Raw genomic sequence first — 23,020 nt, forward strand, 5'->3', positions numbered from 1 at the left:
TGCCTATTTAGTTATGGACATATTATATAGACAGAAGCTTATTGAGAACAGAGACAATTTCATTTTTTGTGGTTGTATTCCCAGAGTCAAGGAGAAGACCTGGCAAAGCACAGGCACTTAATACATTAAAATGTTCTAAAGGTATTTCTCATTACCTCTAGTTCTATATTTGCACTAGTCTGACTTAATATGGCATTTCTTATGTTCACATTGTTAAAACTTTAGAGAAAAAGCTACTAATTGTAAACATATATTTAGTTAACATGGAAATAGTATTTGACTTTTCCTTCCTCTTACCTGCACTGTTTGCACTGTGTAGATTTTCTTCAAGTTTGAAGCACATTCAGCTGCTGTGGTACCAGGGAGGGACCTAAGTAAAATACCACCATCAACAAAAATAATGAAGGTTAATTAAAATGCCAATCATAATTAATTAATTAATTGATTGATTATGATTTAAAAAGTGTAACATTTTAAAGTATAAAAGATCCACAAATCATAAATAAAATAAAGCTTAAAACGTTTTTTAAGGCCTTAAAAGGTAAGAGCTTGAATGAAAGAATTGGAATTGCTGGGTTGCTATTTATTTTAAAAGGTGCTGAAATATTATTCTTGCTTTTTAAAGTAACATGTTTATTTCTTTAAAGTATAAGCACAGCCAAACTCCTTGGAAGCTTAACAATAACTAAAAATGAGCTAGGAAAGTTTTACAGTCTAAAAGAGATGAATACAGTAAAATAAATAAGCTATAAATAGCCTTTTGCCATTGGCGCTTACACTTCATAAATTAGTTAAGCCAGGTTATGGACAAAGATTGGGAACATGAAGGGTTATGCTCTCATGAGTATTATATGGCAGAACTAGAGACAGAAGCCATGGAGTAGAAGAAAAGCTGGAGATGGAGGTAGAAGACTGTCTAAATTTCGGTTCTGCTGTGTCTGAAGCAATCAAGTGGCATCATGGCAAGAATCCTAGATGTAGAGGCAGGGAGACATGTTCAAACTGTCTCAGATATTTACTAGCTCTGCTTCTCTGGGCAAATCACTTAACTGGTCTTTCTAGCTCAGTTTCCTCATCCATAAAATTAAGACAATATCCACCTCACAAGGTTTTATAAAGAGAAAACAAAGTAATATTTATGAAGTATTTTGCAAACCTCAAAACACTATGCAAATGCTGCTCCTGAGTATCTGTAAAATTAGGGTAAATTGGTAAAGAACAAAAGAAGTCTAAATAGTCTCTTGGCTCTCTTTAAACTCTATTATTCTTAACATCTACCTACTGTTTCTTTTCTAAGGTAAACGTATACTTCCATCTGCCCACTTTTTATCTATGACCATAGATTTAGGGATGGGAGAGTCATCTAGATTTTATACTTTGCAGATAGAGAAAGTAAGGAATAGAGATTAAATAACTTGCCTAAAGCTACACAAGTAATAAATGATAGCAGGACTGGGATTTGAACCCAAGTTTTCTGACTCCAATGCCAGCACTCCTTAACACAACATCCCCTGTTTCTTTATTTGAATACAGTTTTAAAATAAAATTAAATCTTAGTTTAATCAAATTTACAAAAGAATTCTAAAATAATTTCATATTTTTATGCACCTGGTGAAGAGAAACTAAACATATTGTATTTTAAAAAAAGAAGATGAGAAAAAACAAAAAATCAACCCAGGCAGAATGTTCATCATTAATTCTCTATGTATTCCACTAGATGGCAACATAACACAACATCTCATTTGTAGCAAACTCCACAGCAATGGTTAGCAAATTGTGTTTAATCATTAATTCTTGCTTGGGGATGGATAGAAGATTAGGTAGAGGAAAGTGGCCTTTGGGAAATAGGCCTCAGGAATATTGGGGGATTGAGGTTCTTAAGTTGTGCCACTTTTTTTCTAGTACTATATTATGGCAGATCTTGCTTTAAGAACATTAAACACTTAGTGGTATGCTTTAAAGCTTAGTCTGAAGATCCTGTCTCCTCATCCTGGTCATTTAACAAAAATTCAATGTATAAGGATTACATGTAGTGGAAAGAAGGTTTCTGGAAACAGACAAATAGAAAACAACTTCTCTAAGAAAACTAAAGAGTTCAAGGAGACATATTACCTGGATTTTACTTTACTCACAATAAGCTTTGTTCTGGATTACCTGTAAAAACTTTACAAATCGAACTTAATAGAGTCCCTTGAAACAGTAGGCACTTAAAATAGGTGGTGAATCCATGAAAACCATTTCAGTCATCTAAGTATCAAACAGGATCATTTTTGACTCTTTCTTTACCTTTACAACCTGTATCTAGACAGTTGCCAAACTGCCAACACTTATTGATAAAAATTGCCAAGTCTTATTGATTTTTCACTTTCACAACGACTTCAAACTCTCCACATTTATTAAGTGCCTACTATGTGCTAAACATAGAAGATATGAATAGAAAAATAAGATACATTTCCTAGCTGTAAGGAGCTTGAAGTTATTCTACTGACTCTGGATAATTATTACCTCCTTGAATCTGGATAAGTAATTTAGCCTCCTTGGACTTCCAGTTTCTTTATCTGTAAAATGTGGGGGTTATAAACTGATCCCTGAGGACTCTTTTAACTCTAGATCGATAAGCCTAAAGTGCTCCTGACAGATAATCCTGTTAATCAGAGAATAGATGAATAATATATAACTACACATTTACATTTAATATACATATTTTTAAAAATATATACTTAGTATATTAATATATAAAAATCACTAAAAAGTTGTTGAGGGGAGATACAAATAACAACTGCAGAAATCAGAAGGCAGTGGCACTGTGTGAGAGACTTGAATAGAGAAAGAGGTTACAAGAAACAAATATAAGAAGGAAAAACATTCTATACATGGGGAACAGTATAATTCTCACCCTAGTTAGGATCTTTTTCAGCTCTTGCTTAGAATACCACAATAGTATGTTCATGTATGTAGTTTAAAAGAGCTTTTTCATACAAAAAGTAGAACATAAAGTGGATCATACAAAAAACCCTATTTGTTGCAAAGCACTTAAAAAAATATATCCTTTTGAACTTCCTTCTATTCTGTTAATTTTGAAATGTTTCAGTGGCCAATATTTTTTTCTTTTATAACATTACTTCATATGACATATACTTCATATAACATATACTTCATCTCCTTCGATCCAGCTCTCTCTTTAATTCAAGACAGGAAAAAACCTTTTTTTAACAAATAAACATAGTCGATCAAAACAAGTTGTAACAATGGAAATGTCCAAAAATGTCTTTTTGTGCATCACCTCTGCAAGAAGATGTCTAACAGGCTTCAGCTTAGGTCCTATGGAGACATGCTTAGTCATTGTTCTAAAATCTTTCAATCTTGTTTTTCTTTAAAATATTATTGCCATTGTATAAATTCTTCTAGTTTTGATCACTTTTCTCTTTTTAGTTCATACTTCACAAAATTCTCTGAAATGATTTCTTGTTATTTCTAATGGTACAAAAAACAATCCATTAATTCATATGCCTAAATTTGTTCAACCATTCCCCAACTGATGTCCAATTAGTTTCTAGTCTTTGTTTTTACTTCTTTTAATCTATCACTTTTCAATATCAGTAAGGTTGTTTTATGTTTGGCTATTTTCTCCCTGTCCTTATTTATTCACTTGTTCAATTTGTGTGTATGCTCAGCCATCCATTGTTCATTTCAGATAAGGTTCATATGATACTCACTCTCTCTGCCCCTTCCTCCATGTTTATATACTTTTCTTGTGCATTTCAATGTACCCTCTTCTTCCTTTTTAGAAGAATATTTCTTTTCTTCTCACTTCTATTTATTTTCTTCAAACTCTCAGAACAGATTCATGTTTCATTATTAGCCCACTCAGTTTTTTCTAATTAACTATCTCAATATCCTTTAAAGACATTAAGGTTCTAAAGAATCAATTGTCATCCAAGTAAATTTGTCTTTCTAGGTCTCTATTAAAGCTCTAGTCATTTCACACAGAATTCCTGAAAGTTTTCTATTACTTTTTTTGTAGGTTAAATTATTCTTGGTTCTTAATCTATATATTTTGCCTTTTGGAAGGTCATATTCCAAGAGCATCTCATTTAGAGCAGAAGTGTCCAGATCTTTTATGATCCTCTCTGTGATTCATTAGTACTTGCTGTTTGCATTATTTGTGTGTGTGTGTGTGTGTGTGTGTGTGATGTAAAAATTTTAGATTTGGGAGTTATTGCTACAACTTTACTTTTTAAAGTTTCTTTCAGGAAGTTATTGGTAAATTGTATTTTCACTTTTATAGTTCTAATAAAATCAGTTTTAATTTATGATTTCTTGAGATGTAGTCTCTGACCTATTTTTTAAAAACAGTTTTCAGGGAAGGTAACAATGGTTTAATTGTTGCTCCCTGATCTGTGTTCCAGGAGAGCTGTTTTTACTTGAAGATACTTTATATTTTTTCTTTTTTTCCCCCATTTTTAGATTTCATTCTAATAATCCTTAAAAGCATTTCAGGAAACCATTTATATATTTAGTCTCTTCTATTTTTAGAGAAACCATTATTTGCATAAGGATTGCTGCTTTGTTCTAAGCTATTTATTCTCCTTCCAACTCTTTCCTCCAGAAATTTTATTTAATTTTTCATCTTGATTTATTTTTTCTAAGAATTCAAACTCACTTTTTTGAGTCTCTACCCACAGTGGTTATGGAATTTTATGTTGGAATTTGGGGTATTTCTCAATTAATAATGATTTTTCAGAGTGTCATTATATGCTTCTGTTTATTCAGTTCTCTAGCCTTAATTCTTAAAATATTGAAATAAGGCAAGCACTACCTGCCACCCACCCAATTCCAACTGTACTACTGGACAGGATGGTTGGCTCCATCTCCAAATCTCCACCGGGTCACTGAACTCAATTGCCATCTATCTTCTGGGGTGTGTCTATGCAAAAAATAGCTTTAAGCCATGCTTCTCCATCTCATCCGTGGATCTATTGGGTTCAGAACATTGGGTCTTCAAAGCCCTCTATGGTATTTTAGGACAAAGTGACAAAGAACTTGCAGCCCTAAGGTCTGGGGTGGCCCAAAGCCTGTCCTGCTGTGTCCTGATTGGTTACTGCTATTCTTACTATCATTTGTGCTTAAATTTCTGTCACCATGGAGCTTTCTCATGGGAGCCTTTCAAACTTGCTATAAATGAATGGTCTATTTCTGGGTCACTCTGGGAGCCCTACTTTTTATTTAACTGGGCTGGTGGTGGTTTTAGAGGGTCCCCTATGTTACTGCCTCATCTTCTGGCTGATTACTTGTACAATTCTAGTATGCATAAAGTCACTTACAGTAGATTCTCATGGAGTTTCTTGATCATCATTCAATCTTTGTTTAGGTTATTCCTGAGATAAGTATGTGGAAGATGTGCTGCCTGCCTCTGGTCAGATACCTGTTTTAGTTAGAAGTCCTTCCAAGAGTTTTAAACTGGTATTGCTATTTCCAACCTCTTTTTTGCAATTCATACTCCAAATCAATATTCCTAACTCATAAATTTTACAAGTCACTGCACTGTTTTTAAAAATATCCATGGGATTCCAATTGCCTCCAAAAGAAAGCACAAAATATATTGACTGGCATTTAAAGCCTTTTAAAACCCAATTCTAGCCCATCTTTCCAGACTTACTTCATGCTCTTTCCCCTTAATTTACACTAAGTTTCAGTCAAATTGGCTAATAGTCACACCCCAGTCTCAGGAGAATGCTTTTCACCTCTCTCTCTTTGCTAGTCTGTCCCTTCCCCATGTCTAAAATATACTCCATCTGACAGAAGCAGCTACATCCAAAGAAAGAACACTGGGAAATGAATATAAACTGTTTGCATTTTTGTTTTTCTTCCCGGGTTATTTATATCTTCTGAATCCAATTCTCCCTGTGCAACAAGAGAACTGTTCGGTTCTGCAAACATATATTGTATCTAGGACATACTGTAACCTATTTAACATGTTAAGGACTGTTTGCCATCTGGGAGAGGGGGGGGAAGGAGGGAGGGGAAAAGTCGGAACAGAAGTGAGTGCAAGGGATAATGTTGTAAAACATTACCCTTGCATGGGTTCTGTCAATAAAAAGTTATTTAAAAATTAAAAAAATAAAATAAAATATACTCCTCATCCACATCTGTGCAGAAGGCAGTACCAGGTACATTATAAAGCACTGAATCTGAACCAAAGGACCTGGCTTTGAATCTCAGTCCCGATTTTTCTTACTTGTATAGCCTTTGGGGAAATCACCTCTCCTCTTGGTGACTCATCCATTCAATGAGGAGGTCCATAAAATCTCTTGTAACACTACTTTTAGGATCCTGAACTTTTCTTCAGGTTTTCACCAAGGGAACACAGAAGGGCAATGTAGACTTTAAAAAAATACTTTCTCCTTTTTAAAATTATATTATAATTTTCCTATTATTTTTCCTCAAGAGAAGAAAATCTCCTTAAAGACCAGGGGCTATTTCTCATTTCTGTCCTCATGTCTCTAGAACATTATATAAAATAAAGGGTTAATATTTTTTAGATTGAAATGGTCTACAGTATGTGCAAATATTTAACAAAGAACATACTTAATAACAATGGTGAGCATTTTCATTTGATATTTATTTGCCATATCTCTGGAACTTATTTACAGAATGTATAATAGCACTTGGTACATTTGATGAACTGAATATGTCTGTACCTAGATCAACAGGTAGAAAAAAGTTGATTTCAGAGTCAGAAAGAGCTAGTATCAAATTTCTCTGACATGTAATGATGATGACCTTGTTAGCTTTCTCAAAATGGAAATTACATTCTATTACTATCTATATTGGTTTTGGGAATTTCCTCACTGGGATCTCCCTATAGTAATGAAATCAGACATCTTGTACAAAACAATTGTGTGTATATGTGTGTGTATACATTAAAATTATATGGGTGTACTCACACACATAAAAAATTAAGTATGTATACAAAAATTCCATGTATACACACATGTACAAATGAATATACATATCTTCTATAAAACAGGATTTATGATTATATCATTTTAAATTGTTGTTTATTTTAAATGTTTAAAATGTTCTTCATTAGGTATTTATGCATGGCACAGACCATTTTAAAATTCATTTATTAAGTTTCCCCTCTGGGAAAATCATTATGCTAGAGAGTAGGGATGTAAGAAGATAAAAATTTGGGTTCAGGGTAAGAAAGAAAACTTTTCTTTGATCATTACAATGATCATTATAACTTTACATAACTCCTTTTGTATACTATTAAAAAGTCAAAAAAGTGGGAGACTTCTATGGCAAACATCCAGTGCCAACAGAGATAAATGAAAAGCAATCAATAACTCTGAACTGTTGAAATTCTGGGCCTCTTTTCTAGGTATTTAAAATTTGTCCACACCAAAAAATATATATAATTACTATTGTGATTACATTTTCTTGTCAATGTTATGCCTACAATAATAACCACTTTTAACAGTGGGATGGAAATGATACCATATTCAATCAATATGCTGCTAATAAAAGTGCCCTGTACAATGATTAAATGCACTAATCAAAATGGATTAAGTGGACTTATGGTTACTAAATTATCCCAAGCTTCAATGAAACATTATTTTATTTTAGTAGGAGTTCCTCTCCATCACTTAAATTATTTAAGAGTTGAAAAACATTATTTTTAAAGAATAGGTTTCTTTCTGCCTTCTTTTCATTTCCAATCAAAATGATTTTTTCTCCCTATAGGGATTGTTCATTCTTTTATTTCCTAGGCTATGTAGAATCCTTCCCACCCAGATGCATTCAGGAAACATACTTGGGTTCTTAGCAAATCAAAACTAAATTACCCATGAAAGCAATGCCAAAATGGCTAAATTTATACTTCAATCCCTGCTTACCTTAAAGACATGACAGAATTAGTGACCTCATACACATTTTCTCCTCCCTCTCTCCTTCCCTCCTCTCTCCTTCCCTCCCTCCCTCCCTTCCTCCCCCTTCCTCCCTCCCTTCTTCCCCCTCCCTCCCTCCCTTTCTCCCCCTCCCTCCCCTCCTCCCTGTCCCTTCCTCCCTCCCTCTCTCTCTCTCTCTCTCTCTCTCTCTCTCTCCTCTCTCTCTCTCCTCTCTCTCTCTCTTCCTCTTCCTCCCTCCTCTCTCCCTCTCTCCTTCCCTTCCTCCATATCTAAAATCTCCCCCAATCTGGTTCTATAGACTATTAACTTCTAACCTCAATTAATAGGAGAAACTGTGATAGTCTGATGATTTCAAATCATATTATGTTCCTTTAACCAGATGCCAGAGTAAGATTATGCTAACAAACCCACCTTGCGATAGTAGATACTTAACAAATACTTGTAGAACTTTACAACAGACATTTAGAAAACCTGGAAGGGATCCCAGGAACCATCTAATCCAATCCTTTCGTTTTACAAAATAGAAAATTGAAGTCAAGAGGGATTAAATGATTTGCCTAAGGTTACATAGTGGCAGGATCAGAATTTGAGATCTCCAATTCAAGATCCATTGTCCTCTCCCTGTCACCTCATTGTAAGACACACATGGAGTGTTTTATGTAAACAAATCTGTCCTTTGACCATTTATTCAAACTCCAGTTCTGAAAGAATTATAAAAATCTAAAAGTGATGTTTCTGCTTTTACTTGTGTTCCTTATGGATTACCAATATTCTATATTTTCTAAGGTGCCATGATTTTCAACTTGAAAAGAAGAAATTATAGTAAAAAGAGGTGGTTGTCCTATTCTGACATGGGATTGTCTAATAAATAGGTAAGAAATGAGACATTTGGGAAATGTACTTGGAGAGCATTTCTGATAATTTGAGGTCCCTGAATAGCACCAGGTATAGGTAAGAATGGCTCTATGACAGGCTTTGCAAATGTTGACAGTGATTTGATACCTACATTTATACATGGCCATTGATCTTTTAAATGATACCAGATCAATGGCTATGCATTATACATTGCAGCATTTGGACCAGATATAATCAGCTCATATCAAATTTTAGCATGTCTTTGTCTAAAGCAATTTAATCTACAGAGTAGGGGTATCTTCAAAAAGGACTCCCTTATTTTCAAAGCAATATAATTTATCAATGTGGTCCTACATAGTGTAAAATTAACATTTACCAAGAATATAATATCTCAAAATGTCAAAAATTATGGTTAGCATGACTATCGTATAATTCAAAATCAGAGCTTAAAATTTGCTTCAACTGAGAAAATTTTAATAATAGCTAGCATTTTGTGAGGTACTTTGAGGTCTGCAAACTGGTCCTTACAACAACACTGATGTTCTCTATTACCTCTCAATTTACAGATGAGAAAATTTAAACACAAAGAAATTAAATGACTTGCCCAGTATCACACAGCAAGGAAGTGCCTGAGACATAATTTGAATTAAGATAGTGATAACTTTACTACACCGCCAGCTAGTGAAAATAGCAAAAGTTTTAAGTCTTAAATGATTATTTTAAAAAATATGATTTGAATAGATGAATAAAAGCATGAATTAGATGCATATTGTATAGAAAAACATAAAAAAACATAGATAAGAGAATTACGTAGGAGTAGGATTGGAATTTGACTCTAAGGACAGCTCTCCATGGACTATACTATGTTGCCTCTCATCCAATTAACATAAAGCCTTCTTCTAACTAACATAGCTGAGGCAATTATTATTCATTTCACAGGCTTTAAAATCTGACTAATACTAAAGTGTCTCAAGGGGGAAAGGTGGGAGTGAGAGAGAATTTGGAACTTAATTTTTAAAAAATTGTCAAGAATTCTTTTATATGCAATGGGCAAATATTTAATAGAATTTTAAAATAGGTGGGGGGAGATTAATGAATCTCAATAAAGCTAGAGGAAAAGGACATTCATAGTATTTAAAAGACTAATCATTAAGTCCTGTGGACTTTTTTCTAGCTGTGTTAGCACAGGCAAATTCCTGAACCTCTCAGTGCCTCCAGGAGATTTCAGGGCTAAGTTACATGGGCTAATCTTGATAGGGTTTCACAGGAAGAGTTCTTTATACTGACCAAGTCAAAGTCAAGCTCATAAAAGAGTCAAAAGCAACTTAAAAAGATAAACAGTTTCAATTGCTATAGGAAACAATTGAAACTGTTTATCTTTTTAATTGTATCTATTTATTCACTCTGGAATGAGGCTACTCACTAAGAAACTTGCTGATACAAAGTTAAATAAATACTATCATCCTCCAATGTTCTTCTTTTCTTAAAGGAATTGTACAGTTTTTGGATCAGATCATTTTTCACTCTGGAAAACAGTGGCCTCTTCATATATTTATGTCTACATCTATATGTCTATTATGTTTAGCAGAGAGAAGTGATTGGGAGCAGTATTGTCATATGAAGATTATAGAAAAGGATTTATTCTTTTACTCTAAACACAATGTTTATTTAATAAAGTCATTGCTTTCTTGATGGTTTTTTCTGAGTTATTAAGATTCTGGGAGATTTCTAGTTCTGAAAGTTGTCAGTTAACCAACAATTTATTAAGTACCTACTCTGGACCCGGCAATGTGCTAACCACCTGATACTCAGTGATTGCTTTACTTACTTGTTCAACTACAACTACAAAAAATATTAAAAACTACATGCATGATAGAAAAAGAAAGACTTGGGTATGAAAAAGAAAGACTTGGGTATGTGCTACTTCTTAAATGACCAGCTCTTAAGCACATCCACCTGGTGACATTAATAATTGAATATTGTTTAATGCTGCCTCCTCTGAGAAGTCTTCCCAAGAAGTTATTATTCTCCTGCTTCAGCTATCCTATATAATATTCTGCCTTGCTTATAGATTTATCATATTTTAATTTCCATTATTTCTGATGATGTTGATTTGATTAGCAAAAATAATAATAACAATAACTAACATTTTCATAATACTTACTCTATGCCAGGCACTGTGCTAAGTGTTTTACAATTGTATTACAATTACAATTCTGGAGGACAGGTGCTATTTTTATCTTCATCTTATAGATGAGACTCTGAAACAAAGAAGCCAAATAGTTTGCCCGAGATTATAAAGTATAAAGTATCAGAGGGCAGACCTGAACTCAGATTTTTCTGATTTCAGGCCCAGCATTTTATCTACTGTGCCACCTAGCAGGCCTTATCACATACAATAGATTGTAATTCCCTGCAGAGTAAAGACTACATTTATCTTTGTATCATCCCTTGTATGCAACACAATGAATTGCACAAAATGTTAATGAACTAAATGAAAGATGGTAAATGAAACAGGACTTCTAAACTTTTTTCACTCGACCCTTTTTTGACAGAGGAGTTTTTATGTGACCCCCAATATATAGGTACATAAAATAGGTATACAAATCAAACATTTATTAGTAAATCATAATTTTGTATCTCCCATGTTCAGTTCTGAGATCGAGAACTACAGTTTAAGAAGCTGGGAAATAAAATATACTTTTTGCCCATAAAATAGAAAAGAAAGAGGAGCAAGTCAGTTTCATATGAAAAGCAAACAAAAAACTAATCAACAATACATAGAATAGCAATGAAAAAGGGAAAGTTATGTATGTTTTCACTCCCACCACAATGCCTGTGATAATAAAAATTTATGCCAAGTTTTACATACATTTTCATTTCATATTCTCAGTATATAGTATAGCTTCTAACATAAAGGAGATACTTAATTGAGGTTTATTGATTGATATACATTATCACATCTTATATTCACAATAAATATTAAGTAATACAAGTGGTATCAACAAATAGAAAAACTGAAAGCCGAGAAAAGCTAATTGACCTGTTCAAGATCATACAGTACAAGATAGAGTCATTACTTGAATTCAGGTCTTCTGAAATCTTGCTGACTGCCTGAATCCCATCATAGTCTAGCTGTCTGTAGCTCTGTGCTAGGCATCTGCTCAATCAGTATCTAATGAATGTACCAAGTTAGGTGACTTCCATTGTGCTTGCCCACATTTCTCCCTTGATGTATTACAATAGGATACTCTATCAAAGCAAGCAGCTACAGAATTAAGTTCCTAGAAACCACAAAGACATAACCTCTTCCTCCTCTACTTTCCTTATTCCTGGAGTCCTTTCCTTCCCTTTCTACATCTCCCTCTCATACTATTTTGGCCATTTTTCTCATCATTTCTACTTGTTGCTTTTTGTTTCCTTCTCTCTGTTCTCTTTATTCATATGAACAAGTGGAAAGAATTAAATTACTTCATGACTAGAAGACATAATGAGGATGTGGGAGACAGAAATTTGCTCCTGTTTCTTTTTCTCACCAACTCTGTGAACCACATGCAGGATATTTGACTTCTATGAGCCCAAGCTCTCTTATATGGAAAATGAAGGTATTGAACTAAATAAACTATCACTAGTAAAGTGGACTTATGCTTATTAGGTACCTGCTTCATGGCAGTTGTTATACCAAGTGTTGGGGATAAAAAGAAAAACAAAATAAAACAAAATAGTCCTTTCTTGTATTGGGGTTCTCCTACTACCTAGAAGATTTCTGTGATTTCTTTGGTAGAAGGTATTCCCAGCAAGGAAACACCCTCTACCAATACATGTCTGCAACTGCTCTTTGATTTTACACTTAAGGTATTGCCTGGAACAGGAAGAACCTAAATGACTTACCCAGTATTTATCAGCAATAAGGATTTGTACCCATGTTTCTTGTATCTTAAACTATCTCTGTAGCTAACTATACCAGTGTCTCTCATAAATATAGCATTTAAAGAGATAAATAAATAATACATAATTTGAGGAGGGATAAAATAATATCAATTAGGAGATTGGGAAAGCTTTGTATAAAGGACAGAACCTGAATTGAATCTTGAAGGTAGTTAAGGATTTTAAGTTGCAGAAGTGAAAAGGGAAAGCATTCCAAGTAGAAGGAACAATTCTGCAAAGGTACAGAGGTGACAGACTGAATTGGATGAACTGCAAGAAGGCCCATTTGAATAAAACAGAATGAATGAATGTGAAATAAATCAGTAAAGACAAGTTGGATCCAGATTGTAAAGACTTTAAATGCTAATCACAGGAGAGTTTGTATTTTTTCCCCTAAAAGCAAAAGGAAAACTCTGAAATTTACTAAGTATGGCAGTGATATAGTCAATAAGATTATTTTAGGAATATATGCTAGAGAAGGGAGATTTGCTATCTGCCAAGGGAAAATCAGAAACTTTATGAGCAAAACTACAAAACACTTTCCCAATTAAGTCTGATCTAACCAACTGGAAAAATATTAAATGCTCTTGGATTGGGCGAGCAAATATAATAAAGATGACAATACTACCTAAACTAATCTATTTATTTAGCGCTATACCAATCAGACTCCCAAAAAACTATTTTGATGACCTACAAAAAATAACAACAAAGTTCATATGGAAAAACAAAAGGTCAAGAATTTCAAGGGAATTAATGAAAAAAAAATCAAATGAAGGTGGCCTAGCTGTACCAGATCTAAAATTATATTATAAAGCAGTGATTACTAAAACCATCTGGTATTGGCTAAGAAATAGACTAGTTGATCAATGGAATAGGTTAGGTTCAAAGGACAAAACAGCCAATAACTTTAATAATCTAGTCTTTGACAAACCAAACGACCTTAGTTTTTGGGATAAGAATGCATTATTTGACAAAAATTGCGGGGAAAATTGGAAATTAGTATGGCAGAAACTAGACATTGATCCACACTTAACACCGTACACCAAGATAACGTCAAAATGGGTTCATGACCTAGGCATAAAGAATGAAGTTATAAATAAATTGGAAGAGCATAGGATAGTTTACCTCTCAGACCTGTGGAAGAGGAAGGAATTTATGGCCAAAGAAGAACTAGAGATCACTATTGACCACAAAATAGAAAATTTTGATTATATCAAATTGAAAAGGTTTTGTACAAACAAAACTAATGCAGACAAGATTAGAAGGGAAACAATAAACTGGGAAAACATTTTTACAGTCAAAGATTCTGATAAAGGCCTCATTTCCAAAATATATAGAGAACTGACTCTAATTTATAAGAAATTCTCCAATTGATAAATGGTCAAAGGATATGAATAGACAATTCTCAGACGAAGAAATTAAAACTATTTATAGCCATATGAAAATATGCTCCAAATCATTATTAATCAGAGAAATGCAAATTAAGACAACTCTGAGATACCACTACACACCTGTCAGATTGGCTAGAATGACAGGAAAAGATAATGCGGAATGTTGGAGGAGATGTGGGAAAACAAGGATACTGATACATTGTTGGTGGAATTGTGAACACATCCAGCCATTCTGGAGAGCAATTTGGAACTCAAAAAGTTATCAAACTGTGCATACTCTTTGATCCAGCAGTGTTTCTACTGGGCTTATATCCCAAAGAAATACTAAAGAAGGGAAAGGGACCTGTATGTGCCAAAATGTTTGTGGCAGCCCTGTTTGTAGTGGCTAGAAGCTGGAAAATGAATGGATGCCCATCAATTGGAGAATGGTTGAAATTGTGGTATATGAATGTTATGGAATATTATTGTTCTGTAAGAAATGACCAGCAGGATGAATACAGAGAGGATTGGAGAGACTTATATGAACTGATGCTAAGTGAAATGAGCAGAACCAAGAGATCATTATATACCTCAACAACGATACTGTATGAGGATGTATTCTGATGGAAGTGGATTTCTTCGACAGAGAAGATCTAACTCAATTTCAATTGATCAAAGATGGACAGAAGCAGCTACACTCAAAGAAAGAACACTGGGAAATGAATATAAATGGCTTGCATTTTTGTTTTTCTTCCCAGGTTATTTATACCTTCTGAATCCAATTCTCCCTGTGCAACGAGAGAACTGTTCGGTTCTGCACACATATATTGTATCTAGGATATACTGTAACCTATTTAACATGTATAGGACTGCTTGCCATCTAGGGGAGGGGGTGGAGGGAGGGAAGGGAAAAATTGGAACAGAAGAGAGTGCAAGGAATAATGTTGTAAAAAATTACCCTGGCATGGGTTCTGTCAATAAAAAGTTATTTAAAAAAAAAAAAAGCTTTCATTCCCCCCCCCCCAAAAAAAAAGAGAGAAGGGAGATTTGGAAGCGGTGAATTCAATAGAAAGATTATTGCAGTTATTCAGAAAAGAGAAAGAAATACATGAGATGTAATGGAGGTTAAACTATCAAGACTTTGCAGCTAAATAGATATGAGAGGTAAGAGAGGAAGATAATGCTGAAATTGTGACCCTAAGTGATTATAAATATGGTACTAATCTTAGCAAAAACAAGGACAGAGCACTATGCTCAGTAAGGAAGGTCTGGGTTCTAATCCTGCCTCAGACATTAATCATGGGATCTCAGGAAAACCCCTCAACTGCTTTGTGACTCAGTTTCTCTTCTGTAAAATGAGGTGAGTGTGTAATACCTCTAAAGAAGCTTCCAGCTGTAAATCATGATGCTAGGTTTGGATGACCTTTCAGTCCCCTCCACTTTTTTTGTTGTTGCTACAATATAAGGAGGAAAGGTTAGAGGTAGGACAATTTTATAGTAGAAGATAAGGAATTTGGGACATGTGAGTTTGAGTGCTTAAAGGTCATCCAAATGGAAAAGTTCAGTACCCAAAGGATGATGTTATATTATATTTCACAAGAGAGAATAAAGCTAGATAAGTAGATTTGAATCATTCTACAAAAATATGACAATTGAACCCATGGAATCTTAAGAAATCACCAAGATAATGGGTCTGGAGAATGAAGAAATCCTATAACAAATCCTGTGGATATGGCGGGACAGCAGCAGTGAAAGTAGGGGATATAGATGTCTGAGTCAGCCAAGGAAAATGAAAAGAAGCAGAGAGCAGTGTTATAAAAAACCAAAGGAAGAAAGAAGAATATAGAAGCTGTAGGAAGGTCAAGAAGGATAAAGAAAGAAAATACATCTTGTTCTCAATCTGTCACTAGTCACGACCAACTCTTCATGAGTCCATGGACCATACTGTCCATAGGATAGATATTGAAATGGTTTTCTATTTCCTTCTCCACTATATAGGGAAAACAAGTGACTTATCCAGGGTCACACAGCTAGCACATGACTGAGGTTGGATTTGAACTCAGGTCTTCCTAGGCCCAGTGTTCTAGCCATTGAGCCACCTGGCTGCCTCCTAAGAAAAAGATCATAGGATTTAGCAATAGAGAAATTGTTAATAACTTCAGGTAGCAATTTCATGAGAATAGTAGGGTATGATACTGAAAAAAAAATCAAAAGATTTTAAATGGTTATAGAAAGATCTTTAACTCTGTACTTTTCTCACCTGAAAAATGAAAAAAAAAATCAGGTGGCAGCTCAACTCCCACTTACCAGAAATTGCCTTCCCTGAGGTCTCCCTGGATACTAGCATTTTCCCTCAGCTAATTATCTCCAATTTCTTCTGCACATAGATTTTGGTTATGGGTGTTTGCTGGCAGTCTCCTCCAACAGAGTGAGATGAAAGTAGGGACTTACTTGAAGTATTGCTATTGCTTAGCACAGTATCTGGCACCTAGTAGGCACTCAATAAATGCTTATTGTTTAACTGCCTAATATCCCATTCAACTTCCTTTTCAAAAAGCACACTAAATGAAACAATAATGATGGCTGCTGGGCGCAGTACCAGATTCAAGTGAAGACATTTTTTAGTGATGGGCATATCTGTAGGCAGCAGGAAAGAAGCCAGTATATAAGGAAAGACTGAAAGTTACAGAGGGAATCATTGTCAAGACTATCTGCTAGTGGAAATAGGGAAACAATGTAAATGAAATAATAGCCATAACCATACTTTTGTTGGATTTCTTTATACTTATTTGTTTCTTGTCATTAAAATGTAGTCAACTATATTATTATTTTAAAATCAAAATATAGTTTTTGTTCTATGGTTTTACTTGGAAATTGCTTTCAAATAATGATTTATTTGTACAGTTTGAACCTCCACTTTTCACAGAATATTCACTTTGACAGGACCAACCTGTCAATACAGAACTGCCTGGTGGTATGGACAGCCAATCTAATTTAATTCAAAGAGATTCACTATTAGCTGGCATTCATGGTGAAAAATGTTTGTTTGTTTTTTTTCACAACCATTTTATCTATAAAAATCCAAGAAAGGCTTGAAGCTTCACTGGTAGAAAGTACTCACAGCAGCAGAAATCATAGATTCATGAAGCACTAAGGTGCTTCTCAAAAAGTACTTATAGAGAATGTTGTTTATAATTTAAAAAATTAAACAGCAAATCATTTAGTAAATTTTTTTCTCTTTCATAGAATAATTGATCTAGACTTTAAAGTCCTTGTATTTCAACCCCCTCATTTAATAGTTGAGAAAATGAGACCTAGAGAGGTTAAATAATTTGTCAATGATTACATAGGTAAAAGTGTGAGAGAAAGACTGAACCCAGGTCTCTTGGTCCCAAAGTTGGTTCTCAAGTGGTCAGTAAGTGGGTAGAATGTAAGATTTAGGAAGACATGAATCTGAATCCTGCCTTGGATATTTACTAGCTATCTGATCTTGAACCAGTCTGTTTACTTCAGTTTCTTTAACTGTAAAATGGTAATGATAACAGCATCTATCTCCCAAGCATATTGTGAGAATCAAATGAGATAATATTTGTAAAGTACTTAGTATATGGCACAAAGAAGTCTCAATAGAATTTAATAAATGTAAACTGAGGTACAGAATCCCAAGCTGTTTCAATTAGCAGGGTGCAAATCAATTAAAATGGGTCAAATGGCTACTTCATTTGGCCAATGACCCAGAGAAGGAAGCACAGCTCCTTTTTATAACCGTGGAACAAAGAATATAACTGGATAAAGTAAGAAAAATAATGCAGTTGAGTATAGGGTTCCCAGCACTATGGGGAGTGAGGACGACAAGAATGACTGGAAATTGGAAAAGAAGTACTGGCAATAACTCTCTCCTTGCCTCTGGTGACTAAGAAATGTTCAATATTTGAGTCTACTTGCAAAGTAGATAGTAGATCACTCTTTTTTGGATAACAAATCAGACATCTTTGAAGGATAGCTTGGTGGTATAAAGATACCAGAGTAGACTCTCTGCTGTCTACCTGCATCTCTCAAGGATAGCAGATTTCCTTGAGGCAAGAATAGAACAGTGATTAGCATGAGAACTGGACTTCTAAACTTAGCTCATAGGCAAAGAGACAGAGAAATGTGGCTTGAGCAATCATACAAAATGGTGCAATAATACCAAATAGGATCAATTGCAAAATGATACGGAACCAATTTAATTTCTTTGTAATAAATGCTTGTTTCCTGCCTGCTTCTCTCAGTTTCAGTTTCCTTTCATATAAAATGGGTAAAGTTAACATGTAAAATTATTAATAGCACCTACTTCACAGGGCTTTTGTGAAGATCAAATAACATGTAAAGTGCTATGTAAATGCTAGATAGCACAGTAATGGAGTGGTGGACCTAGCATGAAGAATGTGTTTAAATCCAGTTGTATGACCCTAAGCAAGTCACTTAACCCATATCTGCTTCAATTTTCTCATCTATAAAATGAGGATAATAATTGCACCCATTTTTCAAGATCATTGTGAGGATCTTTGTAAAGTGCTTAGAAAGTGTTCTATCACTACTAGCTATGAGGATGATGATAATGATGATGTTTCAATAACCCTAAATTATAACATTAAAAATTATATATTTTTAGAAAGAACTACTCAAATACAAATTTAGAAATACTGTATCTATGGAGGATAAAGCATTATCATTTTTAAGTCCAAGATATCTTCATAGTCTATTAACCCTTCATTTTATTTTTTAAAGTTTAAATTTATCTTGACTTGCAAACTACCTTTACAAATAGATATACATAGAGCTGTCACTGTCCATCCTTATCTCCACTTCATATTCCTGTTTCATTTACAAATATTTGGTACTTTCAGCAAATCTAGGGGGTTCAAAAATATCAAAGGAAAGAAACAGGGATAAATAGAAATAGATTAAAAGTGGTCTGCTTCCTGCTCCAACAAATGTTTCCTTCACTCTTAGGATTGTTTTTCCTCTGATTGTTGAAGATCATTTCAGGTGAGAATCAAAATCAGTTGTGAGACTGATTAATGTGTCTCACTGATTAGTGAGACAATGCCTAACACAGAGTAGGCACTTTTGTTCTTTTCCCTCCCTCCTTTCCTGAAATTATATCATATTAAAAGTTATTTAGGCTAACAAACATCTGCTCTTTTGAAAAAATGAACTATTTCCTAAGGGATGAAGCACTTTCAACCATATTTACTAAAATCCATGTTGAAGGACTGAGAATTTGGATCGCAAGGAAAGAGAGAGAGAACTTTACCAGGACGTGTACCTCAGTAGGAAACTTAGGGAAGCAGGTAAGTTTGGAGAAAGAAAAAGTGTTGAAGATACCAAAGACAACTATGGCCACTGGAAGAGGGAGACATCACATATATGGTACTGAATTTAACCCTCAAAGTCATCCAGTCCAAGACTCTCATTTTAGAGATGAGGGAACTCTGTAGCTAACATTTGGGTTGAGGTGTTCTTGATTACAAGCACAGCATTCTTTCCACCATAACTGAACACTAATTCAAGACCACAGAACTCAGATGAGCATTGTCTCTTTGAGAAGATGTGTTCTGAAGTCCAAACAAACTCTTGAAACACAATTTCTTCATAAATTGAGAACTGTGTATATAATTATTACTGCTACTGAGTTGGTAAGGTGGGAGGAACTGTTCAATAAAAACCATTTTAAAAATTGATCTGAGCAAAATATATTGTTATTATTTGGCATGTATGCACTAATTATGTTTAATAAATGGATGTATCCATCAATATTAATGATTTTTCTACTGAGAAGAAAATATATTCAAATTAATTATTGAGTTACTAAAACAAAGAAAAACCCTAAACTCTTAAGTGGAAGAATATTATTTATTGAGTTGTTCCTTTTCTGCTTATCATAAAATCTGTCCTGTATAATGTTTCAGGAATATATTAGAAAACACTGAAACAACATAATTTTTGTCTGTCTTCTAGTTACTAGAGAAATCAATGAAAATTGCTATAGTTTCTTGGGGTCCTATGGTACAGTTTAAGGCATAGTCAAGTAGCTCTCTCTGAATCTCAATGAGCTTTATCAAAGCCTGGTTCTCCAAAGCTCAATTTTAAGAAATAATAAATGAAAATACATGGGACAAAAGGCTTAATTGTTCAACTTTTTAAAATGATAGAATAAATAAGTAGGGAAGAGAAAAACAATCTAGCCCCCAAACCCTAAGACTCTTGTGAGGTTTCAGCAATCAAAATTTATATTTCTTTGAGCGGAACATCCACACATAAGGGTATAATTCCCTAAGTGTTCAGGAGGAGAGAAGGGAGGGAAGGATAGAGGAAAAGAGGACAAGAGAGAGTGAGGAAGATCATCCAACTGAAATTGACCAGTGTGGGTGTGGGAGGGGTAGGGGTGGGAGGGGAGTAGTTATTCCTTCATTCTTGAAGAGAACCAATAACATCAGAAGGGTGATGTCTTAACTTGAAAGTGAATTGGATTTGAGTGAGACAGAGCTGAACAAAGTAATCAGCCTCACTATGTCTTCCAGGATCATCTGAATCCAGAGACAAGGCATATGTCAGAACAACCAGATATCACCCCAGATGTAGTGATAGATCTTGGCCATTTAAAACTAAAGTCTTTTCCAGATCTCATTTTATCTGACTGATCCCAGTTCAAGCCTCGCTTAGTCAATTTTTGGGTTTTGATGACTTAGATTAAGTATAAGTAGCAATTGTTTCTGTTCTGGCCAGAAACTCCAAAAAGTATCTTCCTCTGCCTGGTTGATTTTTTTTTTTTTTTTTTTGAGTAAGTTAACTAGGTTAACTTTTGCCTCACTTCTTATCTAGGCTTAGATAACTGAATGGGTATTTCCTCAGACAAACTGAGACCTGGGAAAGACAAATTTAAAAGGCCAAGGTCCACCACTGCATCTGGGATGATCTCCAGTCATCCTGATCTATATTTTGACACTCTGGAGGACAATAAGGCTAATGACTTTGCACTGGCCTTACCTCAGTTACATCCAATTCATGTGCAAGTCAAGACATCATCCTTCTGATGTCACTATTCCTCTTTGAGAAGGAAGGACAAACAACAACAAGGACACAGTGCAAAAAAACCCCACTGGCTTTATGTCCCTCTGGGACTCAATTTGCTCATTTGTAAAAAAAAAAAAGGGGGGGGGTTATCCTAGATAAGGTACCTTCCAGTTTAAGTCTAGTATTCCAAAATAAGTTTTTTTTTAAAATAATTAAACTTTGGGGTGTGTGTATGTGTGTGTGAAAACTTTCTCATACCTATAACCATAAATCAAGATGAATATTCTTTCAGACTACAAAATTCCAAAAAATAAATTCATTATTGACTATATCTGCCTTCCTTTAATACCAGATTATATTGCCAAAAAGAGTTTTGCTTAAAAAAATATTGCTAAAAAATCTAATAAAGAATTGTTATTATTTTTGTTTAAGTTCTCTTTGTATCTACACCTTTGAAAGCAATGAGATAGAAGCAATTACCTCTTGGGAAAATTAATTTAAGCAAGGGTGGTAATAGTTAAATGTCTTATTAGAATTCTGTGTCTTATGCAAAACTAATCAAATTGAAATGCTTTGGAAAACAGGAGAATGGGTTCATTCCCTCTTCCCCAATTAACCTGTGAATCTGTAAAACTGACTGGCCTATGGGTCTAAGTATTCATTCTGAAGAAACTAAAACAGAATATTAATTCAGTGAGAACAGCTTATCCCTTCCAATTTGGAAGATAATAACCTTTGTTGATCCTCAAGAAACTATTTTAGATAATGCCTTCGAAATTAAACACTTGCCTACCCTAAGAGATTTTTATAGAAGCACTTTCGCGGATATTTTTTTCCTAGTCATTAGTCATAATAGATCCTCTACACTAAATTTCCATAAATGTGTTTTGGATAGCCCTTAGGGAGGACATCATTTTCTTCTTCTATAATATCTATGAGTATCAAATTACTGAAGGGTCTTGGGATGAAACTCCTACTTTACACACTCAAGACCTAACACACCAACCCTGTTACAAAATAATAAAATGTCATCTTCTGTTTGCATTGTACTTTTAACTTTTCCAAAAGCTTTTGCATCTATTTCACTTTTTTCTCGCAGTCACCCCAGATGGCCGGTAAGATTGATTATTATGCCCATTTTCCGTATTTGAAAGTTGAAGCAGTCACAATTTAACAGAAGTGTCCATTTTATTAGTTGAACCTATTACCTCAATTTTGGTCTGGTGCTCTTTGCATTTGTTGGTATTTAAAGTGACCTAAGGCAGCAGAAACTTTTACAGATTGGAATTCTCTAAATCCTTTCCCCCACCGCACCCCGACAAGGGCTAAGTGATAATTGAGCAGACCAACTTGAGCCCGAGTAAGTTTCCAAAGGTTTCAAGTTACTAGTCTGGACTAGAACAGGATTGGGCACAGGAGGCCAGAGGAATGGGGTTGGAGAGTCGAGGCAAGGCATTCAAGGCTCTGGGATATTTGCCAGGCCAGGAGGCAACTCCCTGGTAGTGTCCAGTTGCATGAGTTCGGCTGCCTTACCTTTTTAAAACGGCAAAGTAACAGGGAGGACGGAAAAATGAAGATGGACTGGGGGAGGAGAGAGGGGAGAAAAGGAGGGGTTCTAGATGTAGAATTAGTTTTAGAGAGAGAAGAGGACCGGGTAGGAGTGGAAGGAATCTGGTCAATCTGGGGGCCCAGAGAGTCAGGGAATTTGGGCTGGGGAGGGGATGGCTGCGGGACTAGAGCAGGAAAGGAAAGAAAGGCAGAGGCGGGGAGCAGGAGAAGGGCGGGACTGGGGGGTAGGACCTGGTCCCGCGGACTATGGAGGGGTGCAGGAGAAGGAAGAGTGCAGAGTCGCTGCAGGAGACCAGGAGTTCGGAGAAGAGAACTTGGGGGTGGGGA

At 34.9% G+C, this 23,020-nt stretch overlaps 1 protein-coding gene across 1 annotated transcript in view; it reads right to left on the reverse strand.

Annotated features, from left to right (window-relative positions):
* Positions 1-23,020, reverse strand: part of EIF4E3 (eukaryotic translation initiation factor 4E family member 3) — a 50,745-nt gene that overhangs the window by 26,971 nt on the left and 754 nt on the right. Inside the window, exon 2 of the mRNA XM_051980821.1 lies at positions 298-370. Within this exon, the coding sequence (XP_051836781.1) occupies positions 298-370 (73 nt within the window). The remainder of the gene's footprint in view (positions 1-297; positions 371-23,020) is intronic.

This window comes from Antechinus flavipes, chromosome 1, assembly GCF_016432865.1.
Source record: "Antechinus flavipes isolate AdamAnt ecotype Samford, QLD, Australia chromosome 1, AdamAnt_v2, whole genome shotgun sequence".
Classification (NCBI taxonomy): Eukaryota; Metazoa; Chordata; class Mammalia; order Dasyuromorphia; family Dasyuridae; genus Antechinus; species Antechinus flavipes.